General features: G+C 44.0%; 1 protein-coding gene and 1 pseudogene across 1 annotated transcript; one reads left to right on the top strand and one right to left on the bottom strand.

The window, feature by feature from the left end:
- Nucleotides 1-9,763: 9,763 nt before the first annotated feature.
- Nucleotides 9,764-12,281, bottom strand: LOC123140780 (UPF0481 protein At3g47200-like). Its single transcript, XM_044560062.1, has 2 exons — nucleotides 11,656-12,281; nucleotides 9,764-10,735 (listed from the first exon to the last, which is right to left on the bottom strand). The coding sequence occupies exons 1-2, from the start codon at nucleotides 12,256-12,258 to the stop codon at nucleotides 9,983-9,985; spliced, it is 1,356 nt and encodes a 451-aa protein (XP_044415997.1). The 5' UTR covers nucleotides 12,259-12,281; the 3' UTR covers nucleotides 9,764-9,982.
- A 570-nt stretch (nucleotides 12,282-12,851) lies between these two features.
- Nucleotides 12,852-13,279, top strand: part of LOC123142325 (epoxide hydrolase A-like) — a 1,366-nt pseudogene continuing 938 nt past the window's right edge.

A 13,279-nucleotide genomic window follows, 5' to 3' on the forward strand; every position in this document is an offset into this window, starting at 1 on the left:
GGGAGAAGATACTGAGATGAACATTATGCATCTAAAGTGTTACATTAATGAAGAATGTGATTGTCTGTGGGAGTACGACGGTCATAATAATACCCCTAAAGAACAGAAATAGTTGTATTCCTGGATCTTTTATAGTTTCGACAGCAGACTGAGGAATACTAAGACGGTGCTTAAAAGTGCCATAAAGAAGAAAGTTTTAACAGAATAAACCCAAATAATAAAGTTTAAAGATGCCCCATTTTTAGTGAAGATGGAGTAATCTTGGGGAGCATGGTATGAAAATACCAAAGACTATAGAATTAATTTGCATCTTGGCAATGACAGAGCAACAACAGCCCCATATGAAAGAAGTGCTAGTACCTGAGACACAGATGGTCTTAAGGAATGAGAAAATCAGATACTTCTGATTACTATAAAGTCTATGTTAGTGAAATTCAAATGGAGGTTGATCCCACCTCATTTAAAGCACTCAATCAAGTTTTGAGACTCATAAGTAATTTCCAATGGAGCCAAAACAGTAGGCTGTAAAGGGTCTACAAGGTCAATGTGACTCCAAAGGAAATATGTAAAGGTGTAAAGCACGACTTAAATCGAAAGTTTTTGTGCATGATCTGAGTTACATCAGATGAAAGTAAAGAACACAAGGGATACTGCTTCAAGAAGTCTTTTATGGACTAGAGCAAGTCTCTAGACAGTGGCATTTAAAGTTAGAAGAATCAAATGTTATTTTGGGTTAAAGAAAATGAGAGGACAATTGTATTCATGCAAAGTTATAGAATGGGAAATTCATTTCCTAATCCTGTGCATGTGGATGGCGTCCTACTTGCTAGTGGTCATGTCAATCTACTGCAGGAGCAGAAAAGAAGTTCTTGTCCTCAAAGTTCAAAAGAATGTTCTCGGTAGAGTGTCTCTTGTTATAATTATCGAGATTCTCCAAGAAAAGAATAAAAGGGGGTATTAGGAATGTCGCATGGACATGCTAAGAAATGTCTCTAAAGTATGCATGCGAGAAAACCTACGTCTGTTCTTATAGTCAAGGGTAATAGAACTGGAAACTATGGTGTTCCAAAAGTTGATGAGAAAAGATTGAAAATGGATATGGTGCCGTATGCTTCAGCTGTTGGAAGCTCAATATATTACCCTGACACAGTCCACGTATCCAGGTTGTTTGGAAATGTCCAGTCCATACATAGACCACTGGAATGGAGTCAAAGATATTGGCCTCATGCTGAAAGAAATAAGTGCTCTCAAAAGATTGTGAGTACAAAGAAAGGACTTGTGAAATGTATAGCGAAATCCACAATTGCCGCTAACTTTCACACTTAGAGTTTTGGTGTGGAAAAGCTCCAAAGAATGAAACATTTATCATCAATGTGATGCAAATATAAAGTATAGCATGATATGAGGCTTAGGGACAGGCAAAATCGTTATGGAAACCTGTACCCGGAGTTGATAATGGTTGACAGCAGCGATAACAATTTAAGTAATTCACTCCTATGACAACGAGTCAAGTGTGGTGCCAAACACATTGACACAAAGTTGTACGTTGTTAAGGAGAAAAGTCCGGAATTATGTTGAAATGCTTGGAGCATAAAAGTAACAAACAAGTTTTTGCAGATCTGCTTATTAAAGGCTTACCGCCCAGTGTGTTTGGAGAACACACAGTCAACATGGGTTTTATGGTATAGTCTAAAATTTCCGGACAATAAAAGGGCCCAAGGTTAAAGAATTTGTTTCAAAACAGAGAGGTACGTTGTGGCTGTCTGATTCTATCGGCAATTGTGCTGTGACGATGAAACATGTTCTATGTATTGATCTGTTATGAAACGAGTAAAGTATAAGTATAAGGTCAAAAGTAAAAGTTGAGATCAAGGGGGAGAATGTTAGGATGATCTCCACCGTGTGGGCCCAACGGCCCACCGGGCCCTTAGATCTGCGCCCTGATCGGGGGCGCTCAACCCACTATGGGTGACGGGCCCCTGTCACCTGCACTATATAAAGAGGTGGGGGCCGACAGCTCGCATCACGAGGTTCGTCGCGACGCCGTACACCTCACCTAATCCCCTATCGATCTAGGGTTAGTGCAGTGCTGATGGGAAGCGCCGCCACCACTTCGCCCACTACTCTCTGCCATCACCGGCCACCGTCACCATGGCCGGCACCGGTGGCTCCTCGAGCCACAAGGAGAAGGTAATGCCTACCACCACTGTTGCCGAAATCCTAGCCTACACCATCCAAAGTTTCTATCAGGATCTTCCACTTGAACATGGGGACTTTATTTGTTACAGTATCGAAGAAAAATCCTTATACTACTATCAACCACAGAAACCATAAGTGTACAGTACCTTATCTGATCATAACTTGGCCTCCGTACGGGCTGTCAAGTGTATTCCACTTCTGTCAGGCTTCCCTTGGTGTTCCATTGTAAGTGTCCTCATTCGCTTCCTCTCATGTGAAGCATCATCCCCTTGGTGCTTTCTGGCAAGTCTCACCATTTGTTGATTCCCATTGTATACAACATCAAAGCCCTCAAGCCGCCGCCTTAACCTGGCCTTCTCAGCTTCCAGCTCCTCCTCGGTGTCCTCGTCGTCAAAGTGTTCACGACGATCTGTCTTTCCTGCACAATATCGGACAAATGCACGCTTCGTGTGACCCCCAACGAAATCGGTATGATCAAGGTGCCTCAGGTCACCGCTTCCATGCTTTTTACAGCCATAGCAGTAAGAACCATTGTCATTATCGGCAGCAGGTTCAAGCATGCATATGCTGGCCAACAAGTCCGATGACGGGATCCTATACAGGACTTCAGCAAAGAGCAGCTTGCAGCCGTCATCAGCAGCGACTGCTCCTCTAGTGTTGGCAGTGAGATTGTAATGACAATAGAGCCTACCTCCCTCATCAAAACATTGGGAGCACACGATGTCTTTGAGTCCATACGCTAGATCCCCGAGAAGATTGTGATCGTCGTTGTATCTGTCCACCAAAGATTCGGCCAACTGGAGATCCGAGTCGCGGGTTCTGTTAGAAATCGGTTGCGACCTCAGGCGCTTCTTCCTCGTGCCGTCGGGCCAGTAGAGGGCCAGTTGCACAGCACAGTCCAGTGGAGATAGCCCCATCAGCATCTTCCTGTCCTGGCAGCCCAGAAGGTAGCGGTCGATGGCGGCCTCGGCGTCCTCGGCGGTGGCAAAGGGCGCGCCGTCGACACCGGGGTACGTGTAGAAACGTCCCCCGGTGCGATCAACCCTGATGTAGAACCGTATTCCCCAAATGCTCGCCTCCAGGAAGAGGATCAGCGGGCCAGGTGGCGAGCGGGTGTTGGGCTCCGGCGGCGGCAAGGCCAGGCCGGCCAAGTAGGCGCGAACATGGGGCAGTTGCAGGAATTCGTCGCGTGATACGGCAGGTGGCTGTAGAGGTGCCATGGAACCCTCCGACTCTGAGGGCCGGATTCATGGAGGATGGCTTGAGGAGATCCAGCCATGGGGTTTGGTGACGGTCGGCCGCCCGTGTTGGGTTGAGGTTGAGGTTGAGGGGGAGTCGCCGTCCGGGAGGGGTCGGCGTGGTGCTCCGGGTCAGCGACCAAGTGGCCGGGCCTGGGCGTATAATCATGGGGGCTCCAGAAGCCGATGATCCGCGGCAGAGCGGGCTGGTGCATCGCGCCTGGTGAGGAAGTAGGTGGATTAGGGTTTCCCAGCCGGCCTCTGCCACGAGAGAGACGGGAGGGGAAAGAAACGAATAGGAGGCGATCTTCTCTCTTCTTGATTGATTTTCTTTTTGAGAATATCTTTTTTTTAGAACATCTTGATTGATTCGTGGGTTCTTTTTTTTTTGAAATTGGAATACCTTGCATTCCAAAATTACGGCTGGCCGACTACATCAGCGGCCACAACAACGTTTACAACGGATGGGAAGTGAACCAACCATACATGCTGGTTGTTCGAAGTAATTGGAAGAGGTAAATGACAAGTAGTAGAATAGTTGTTTTCATTGATAGGATTTGTTACAATATATACATCCCGTAGGGACGCGATGATACAAAGGGACGCGAGAGCGTCGGGGCAAAGGACGCCAAGGGAGAGGCTACGTCGGTTGCCATCAGGAAACCGTACATCAGTTAACAAGGGGAGATTCCCTTCTAATTAAACATGTGTTTAATTCTAACACTCCCCCTAATCTCTGCTTGTCCATGTAGTATCATTAACTCGAAAGAGTCTCCTCCAAAAACCCAGTGGAAAAAAGAAGGAGAAAATGATGCAACATATAATGGTTATTGTCTCTTTTAACTCTATATGAGAAAACTCATAGAGTGTAGAGGACAATAAATATGTCACATATACTTTCTTAAAAACCCCGGTGGGGAAAACAGAAAATATGACGTATAGTCTTGTGTTGATATTTGCTCATTAAAAATCTTTATGAGAACCTAGAAAGTAAGCTCATGAAGGGAAAAAGAGTATAATATGATGCTTTTAACAGGAACAATTCAGGAAGATACCCCCCTGATTCTTGCATATTCTGAAGTCGTCATATACCAATTTCATGAACACATTTCTAGAACATAGAAGTTGGTAGAGATCTTGTGAACAAATCAGTCGCATTATTTGACTTGCAAGATATGCAATATAGTGATATTGCTTATTATGTAACCTGTTTGCATCCGGGCAACACAAGAACATTATCGTTGAGATAATGGTTGGTGAATGTTGTCATGAGGTCTGATTTGAAGACTCTTCATGAGAGGGCTACCACACCTACTAGGAACACTAAACTTGTCTACGATCTGATAGAGGGGATTTGATCGATGTATCCAATGATATTGGTGTTCAGATTTCTCCGAAACTGAAAAACCAAGACAAGATGTTTCATGCCTTGGAGATATCGAAACATATTCTTGAGTACCAACCAATTGTGTTTGGTGGATCCAATGGCATTATGGAACGTTGAGTCCCAATATCTCATTTCCATCATCTCTTGGTCTAATAGATCTTTCTCTACGTCTAGAGAATGAACTACCATGAGAGTTATGGATGGATAAGATTTGTCCATAATGAATTTCTCTAATATATTTTGGATATAGACAACATAGTATACCATAATGTATGAATGAAGGTGCTCAAGTTGTTGTAACGAGCGTTATTTTGGTTTACCCAAATCCTTCATTTTGAAGTCCGTCACTTAGATGATTACATGTGTCGTCATTGCAGACACACAACACATGGATAATCATCATTGTAGGAGTAATCCTTGTGTATAAGGATCTCACTACGTCGGTTGTACCATATGTACCGACAACAATAAGCCGTATGGTGGCTTACCGATTTTACACAATGTATGTTGCATTTTGTATTTCGATTCAGAATTGAGATTCCATCGGAAATCAATCATATATGTCTGAATCTAGTGATCCACATGGACATGTGATCACTACATCTATCAACTACATAGATAGATGATTTTGAACTACTAATGATATAAGTTATCAGAATGAGATTCCACCTCTAGAGAATAGTTGGGTATCTGCGTGAACCCTTGTGCTACAATACTTGCTCTTTGTTTCACCACCTCGTTGTTCTCAATTCTGTTTTCAAAAGAAAACTGGTGTAGGTACTGCTTATGAATACCTTCCCATTATTGAGCAAGATCATTTCTACCTCGATTATACCCTTTGCTTGAGTTCAGTCCGAGTGTTGATCACACTTTGCCATGGCCATGGTCTTTGGATCTGAATCATTGGTAAGGTTTTGCAATTTAGTTGAGAAATGTATGTCGACAATTGAAGACTTCCGGTTATATGATTCTCCATAATCTATATATCAATATATAGTTGATGAAAATATCGTTACCCGTAGTGACTTCCCGCGATTTCCCAATGCGATTGAGTCGGGTATTCCGATGTCCCGGTCATTGTGTGCACTATGACCTGGGTTGGTAGAAGTTTCCCGTCCACTGGGTGTATACTACCCATTAGGTGTCTGCCAACGTGAAGTTGACTTGCATTTACTGATTCACAGGCCTTGATATCCTTGCTTGCGAGAAGCTGAATCCTGATGTACTTCTGCCATACATCTCCCCCTGTTGCTTTGAACGAGGAGTAGAGTGGATTTTGCTGGTACCTCCACTCTTTCAGGCATACTTTTGTAGGATTGTAGGATTGTGTGACACCTTTATAGTCAGTGAATGAATCTGACAGATTATTTGCAATGTGTTGCAAATCTTCTGAACGCAAGGTTTAGATCTTTGAGTACGTGGATTTGAGGCAGAAATGTGTTGAACATTCCACTAATTTCTTGGCATTTTTATGGTACTTGAAATCTCCCCCTAATGCCTGGAAATGTTCCTCATTGAATCAACATGCTGGTCTTGAATAACTCCCCATGCGAGGGGCTTGAGGTATTGACAGAAATACAGTTATTCCTCACATAGATCCCAACTATATGTTGAGGGGCCAATGATGTATGCCGGGTGGAGATATCGGTATGGAACCGAATTACCGCAAATAGGAAATACTTGGTAGATTTCCACGTATCAAAGACAGAGGGGAATAATATTATGCAGTTTGGTCATGAGTGTGTAAAACTGCATGACTCCAACGTAAAGTTGGTAAGTTGCAATTCCAAAGTACAGATAATGCAATGAGCTTAACTCTTTGGATAGGATTCTACCAAACCATTTTGAGTCTAGACATTAGGACAAATTGCTAAACGTCAATCCAAGGGCCATAGAGAAGGCACTCAAGGAGAATTCTGCAATGTTATCCATTCGATTTGCTTGAAATCGATGTCAGGATAATGAGCCAATGGTTTCGTGTGAATAAAGTACACACTTATGACCATCATGTAGATATGTCTTTTAGAACCATCGAATACCTGAATAGTCTAGTTAATGGATGGGAAGAGCCACTTACCTCAACTTGATGCATTCAAGGAGTCTGAGTGGTTCAGCGTAGACTTTAAGGTGTGTGAGCCTTAAAATTAGCTTCCCTTTGTCACTTGTAGTGCACATAAAATCCAAATTGGGTTAGAATTTAGCATCACAATAATCATAAACTACTGGAATTGCTGATAGTTTCGGTTTCAACCCAACGTCTCGATGACAAAGGCGAGTATGCCAAGTTTGTCATGTACAAGACACTCTGGAAAACTATCTCGTACACAACATCTGCTATAGGTTATGTTGTATGTGTAGTACAATCCAGATGATACACAGAGAATGTGTTTGCCATATCCGTTGCATATGGTAAAGAGAAGTTATTTCTCTTTGTTGTCATCATAAGTTTTGCTATGGAAACTATTTTGACGGATACCTCCATAGTTTAGTAGGGTACGAGTTAAACCTGGGAAGCAATAAAGCATCCTGATGTTACTCGAGTACCCACAGGGATAGTAAATATGACTCGAGTTCAGCCAACAAATACCTCATCGCGTCTAGCGATTTAAAAATATCTCATTTCTCTCAATGAGAGTGGAAACATTGGACTTCCCTGAGTATGGAGTTTGTGGTGCATATGTCCACAAGGCACATATCATTTTTCATCGGATTGACTCCCGTAGAAATCTATATATAGACATGAAGATTCTCAATATGAAAATCACTGTCAATTATATAGAATACATACAAATGTATTTGTACCAAAGTGCTGATACAATATATTGTGATATACAATATATGATAACAACAATACTTATGTTCTTATTAGAACATCATAAATGGACATAAATTTTATTGATCACTCAGGAGATTGAGAGACTAGACGAAGTCTTCAAACATGTTAGTTGATGCATATTCAACCTTCATGTTCTCTGTGCTCATAGGGTCCCGTGACCGCTGATAGTCATGTTGGAGGGATGAAGTGAGATTCAAACCTTTGACCTTGAGATTCTTTACATCCCAGGAATAGCTGGTACAGAATAACCAGATGCTGAGATCTGGATTGATATAATGCCTTAAGATTTATAAGGCAACCTATTTTTCTGTTAGCGGTGTGATTCCGACTAGAGGTAAATCCTACGATCTTGGATTGCACCCATTATTCCACGAGACACAAGAGCGATCATGCTGTCAATGGCCCAGATAGGGCAGTGGTGGCCATTGAGGGCGAATGCCTCAAACTCTATAGCCATATTTTACCTCTATGGGTAAACCAGAGATAATTAATTTACAACCAGTAAATTAAAGACCATCATGGTTGATGTTGTAATAAACTTAGCAAAATCAATGCGTATTTCAAGCAGTTATCTTGAAACCATTAGTGTGAATCTCAAATTGCTAAGTAGATAATCTCCAAAATGAAGTAGATCTCGCATCACTAGGGAGTATAATCTGATGAAATCAGTAAATACTCCCTCATAATGCCTTATGTCATGACTTAGAAAAATGTGTGGGAGAGCACTTTGTAAAGCAATCATAATGTCAAAACGACAAAATGTAGACTTTATCAGCAGTCATTGATAATCTGCGTAGGCAGTAGATCCATATGACTCTTGTGATCCCAAGCATCAATCTGAAGAAATCACTTTAAATTTTGCTCCTCGTACTCAACGGAGGAACAATACTGCAGAGGTATTGAATTTATCTTTGCAAGAGTAGAAAATCACTTTAAATCTCTATTGCAAATAGACATAATTAATCTCAACACGTGATAAACGTGGAAATGTATTACATCAACTTAAGATCTGGAATAAATCTCGGTACTCAACAGAAAAATACTACTAGTGTAGTGAATAATAATGCTTTTGCAAACTTGATGTTCAAGTGAAAAACTTGAATTGTATAGACCTCAAATTAAAATGTGATGATCTTGTATCAAGTTGCAAGATAATTCAGCGAGGTGAATTAATAATTTTGCGAGAGAAAAGTAATAACAATCGCAATGAGATTGTTTTGCGAGAGAAGAAAATTCTCAATCGCAAATCAGTACTGTAGAGGTACTGAATTTATCTTTGCAAGAGATAGTAGAAAAAAAATCTCAATTGCAAATAATAGATGTAATTATTCTCAACATGTAAGAAACATGGAGATATATTACATCAACATATTATATGGAATACATAGTACTCAACATATTTACTGTACTGAAATTTAAGTACTGTAATTAGCAGTGTCTAAAACAGAAATAAATTACTGCTAGAAGTGCTGTTGGGAGATTAATTGCTAATCTGCTAAAACAAAGATGCAAATAAGCAAGACAAAGAAGCAGTGGTTGCCTAAATTCCCAGCCGCATGCACATATGCCCACGTCAGGCAGTCTGGTCAATCAAAATGATAAGGAGAGATACAAGGAAAGACATCCCCTGCTCGTATAGCATGAGCTAGAGCCCACTAGCCAACTAGGCCTAGCGTGATGGCTGTCCACCAGACCACCAGCCCATACGCACACCCGGATAAGGAGGCGACGGGATGTTTCTGGTTCCCATTGACTAATCGTCCTCATCCATCTCAAGCGGCGGCTGTCGGCACTCGGCACCACCACCACCAACCTCCGCCACCGGCGGCTGGCTCACGGGCGCGAAGTTGAAGGCCCCGGCGCATCATCCTCCCCCTCCGAAGATCCTCCAGGAAGGTGTTTTCCAGGCGCGACTCCATTGGAGTGGCCATTGGCCGCGGCCTTTTATTTTCTGAATTTTGTAGAACTGGGTAGTTTGGCGGTTCTGAAATCTTGAGCGCATTGCTGCCCTACTCACTTTTAAAACCTATCAATCGAAAAAACTATTTATTTTAGTTGTTGCCAAGTGAATAGCAAATGCGAAGAATATACTGAATCATAACGAAAGCAACACAAAGTCACAAACACGTCACATACTATCTTCGTTCTTGCAGAGTCCAGGTAACCCGAGGCTTGACAATGTACGACAACAACAAAAGCTCGAATCGCTCGCAAAAAACAAAACGACAACAAAAACTCGAACAGAAAGCAAAACGAATTCATGAAGCAAGCAGATCGGGTAGCAGGTACTTAGTGATTACTAAGTTTTTGCGGCCGGCTGGCTCACATAGGAGATGGTGCCGACGGTGGCAGGCTGTTGCTGTCGTTCCCGTAGAACTGCAGCACGGTGTAGACGGTCTGCATGACGGTCATGCCGAGGAGGAAGACAGCCGCGGCGAGGGAGAGGAACGCCCAGGGGCTCCTGAAATATGTGTGGATGAGGTTGGCGCGCCAAATGTTCCATGGCTGCCGGAAGTAGCCGTTCACCTGCCGCTGCACGGCGTCGAGCGCGCTGTTGGGCTCAAGCACCACGTCCCTGGATATAGTGTTGAACAGCTTGGCCACGGCCTGGTCGCTGCCGATGGCGTTCTGGATGATCCCCTTGGAGCTGAGCAGCGCCACATCCTTGGCTGAGTCGATAATGTTGTCCATGAAGAAGACGTAGCCGGTCACGTCGTTACCGGCGCCGGCGTGCAGCCGCTCAAACGCCATCATGTTGAGGAACATGTACTCAGTGGAGTCGTCCACCGACACCGTCGGCATGCTCAGCGTGCCCCGCCGGAACCGGATGTCGTGCAGGCTCGGCGTCTTGCTCGGCTTGAACTGAATCCCGGCTTCATAGAGCTCCACTGCTGACCGGATGATTGTGTTGTCCTCCTCATTGTCCTGGGGACTACGGATTTGATGGCACTTACCAGTGAGCATGCTCCGGCGAAAGACATCCAGTGGGTGGAGCCCTAGGCCGACGCCTGGTGGTAGTGGGCCGGAAGATTGCGCTAGAAATTTCAGCACCATTCGGTTGATGAAGTCGTCGTTCTGGCCATCATCCATGCATGCAATCATCAATATCCATTAGTTGAAGTGAAAGAGATACCATATTACCATCGAAACAGTTTTTTACCCCGTTTTATATATAAAGTAATCATCACAAATACATATATTGCGAGCTGTAATACCTTGATGACTTTGTGTTACTTCAAGACTTTTTAATAAGATGGCTGCATGCATCATCATGATACAGAGGCCGGTGGTACGCCTTCATTTTCAAAAAATACAAAATGTTCAAATGCAGTAAATGTAAGTTTGCTGAGGCAACAAGGCAAAAATGCCCAAAATTAAATAGAAAACAAGCCGTTGCATCTCCGTTGCTTGTCTCACTGCCTCTCGTCCGCCTATGATGGGATGCCTCTCTTCTGCTCACCACGCCGTCCTAGCCTCAGCGAGGGCGCTCTCTAAATCAGGCGGGAATCAATACTAAAGGCGTCCGTAGCCACACTATTCAACCCTCAGACCGCCTCCGCCTGAACTGCCTAGGTGAACTACATCGCCTCTGGCTCAGCCTCGAAGCTCCACCTTGCCTCCCTCTTCATTCTACCACGAAATTGACTTTACCCAGATTGTAAATTCAGGCAATTTACATACAAACCGTCTTTCTTTTCAATATTTTTGAAATTTTGGCAACGAGACCTTCACAACAAGACTATTATTGCTTATATCTTAACTAGCTATATGTTACTTCATGCCACATTTCAAAACAATTTCAAGAATATTTTATAAGGTACTCCCTCCGTAAACTAATATAAGAGCGTTTAGAATACTAAAATAGTTATCTAAACGCTCTTATATTAGTTTACAGAGCGAGTACATTTTTATCCCTTTTTGAATTATTTCCGTGCAATTTTGATTGTTTATTTTTTCTTACAACAATATTGGAAGGTAGAGCAGTTAATAATTACCTGAGGCTTTCCACTCTCAACCTCAACGAGCTTCTGGAGCAGCAGCAGCGGTAGCTGGTTCTCGAGCATGAGCATGTCTCGCCGGATGTAGGGCACCATGTAGAGTATCCCGTGGCGGCTGAAGATGGGGTCGTTATGCGCGTAGTCGCCGACCTGCTTCCCGTCAGCGGCCGTGCACCTCATCACCTCGAGCAGGAAGCAGCCGTCGAAGATCATCATGGCCAGGAACCGCTCCCTTGACCCGCCGTCGGCGCGCCACTCGCTGTCGAGGTCCATGTACGCGCCCTCCAGCTGCTCCGCGACTTCCTCCACGCCGTCGACGAGCTCGTCGAAGGTCCGCTCCACGCGCTGGAGCAACTGCCGCAGCGCCCGGCACTTGTGCTCCTCCATGGGCCGCAGGTCGAGGTCGCCGTGGTGGAAGGGGCCCAGCGACACTACCTGCGGCTGGTACGCCTTGCTCTTGATGTTGGTCATGCAGGGCGGCACGCGGTAGATGCAGTGGCGCTCCCACCGCGACATCTCCACCGACTTGTCGGCTTCCTTGAGCTTCTTCTCCACGTCCACCACCCACGTCCTCTTGCTACTGCCGCCGCCCGCCGCCATTCTGATTGATCTGATTAAGATATGTGATTGCTATGGATAGGTTAGTAGATGTGTGTTCGTGCAGGGGAGGTTAGCAAGCTATATATAGACAGATAAAGATGATGGCCGCCATATACGTTGCCTATGCAATAAAGGTTACTTGCACTGCATGCCACATAATATACTCCATATTACTATATCAGGGAGGGGTCATGATGGTCTTTTGTTTATTGCATGTGGTCCATACAAGATGCTAGGGGGAGCATCTGGCCAGAGCCGTGAGGAAGCGAGGAATATGTACGTCAAAGTAGCTGCTGTCGGGAATGATAACATATGGTTTTAGGATGGAGTGGAGTAGGGAACGCATCGCATGCATTTGTTTTTCTATTGTTTCTGCAATGTGCGAGAATGGATGGAAGTGGTACAAATCACCGGAGACGTGCCTGCAGACAGGTGGGTTGCGCCGTTGTGCCCATTTCACGTCGACCAAGACACGCGAACCAACATGTGGTTGGATGGTTATGTGAACGGTGGTAATCCCAGCCCACCAGCGAGTCAACTAAGTCAAGGAGGAGAACGGCGGTGTGCGGCACTGGAACGCCGACGTGAACGGCATGTCTCTCAATGTGGTAAAGCAGCCCGGCCCCGCGGTGATCCTCCTGCATGGCTTCCGGGAGCTCTGGTTCTCATGGCGCCACTAGAAATTGACTTGTGTGACATGGAAATTAATCACATACAAACCGAATCAGATGATGGTTTAGTGCTGAGAGAGAACAAGCAGAGGATGATTTAAGGGGGGCTGACGAATTTCTTAACTTCTGTGCTAACAAGAAATTTAAATTTGCTACTCTAATTGATACTCTATGTCTTAGATGATGATACCATTTGTTTTCTTAAAGCTGGAGGAACAATGCACCTTCTATTTGCATAAGTAATAGTTTTGCTCCAAAATTAGAAAAATAATATCCCAAAAGTATTAGTCATGCAAGAGAGATTCGATGATTTAACACATACACTAAGTTGGCCTTCATTTGCTCCAAAT

The sequence above is a fragment of the Triticum aestivum genome, chromosome 6D (assembly GCF_018294505.1).
Source record: "Triticum aestivum cultivar Chinese Spring chromosome 6D, IWGSC CS RefSeq v2.1, whole genome shotgun sequence".
Taxonomy (NCBI): Eukaryota; Viridiplantae; Streptophyta; class Magnoliopsida; order Poales; family Poaceae; genus Triticum; species Triticum aestivum.

What these genes read in the sequence shown, in the direction of transcription:
- LOC123140780 (XM_044560062.1), bottom strand. Translation starts at nt 12,258, where the DNA reads ATGGCGGCGGGCGGCGGCAGTAGCAAGAGGACGTGGGTGGTGGACGTG. An exon ending in TTGAGAGTGGAAAGCCTCAG is followed by an intron (nt 10,736 to 11,655) that starts GTAATTATTAAC and finishes GATGATGGCCAG; the next exon opens with AACGACGACTTCATCAACCG.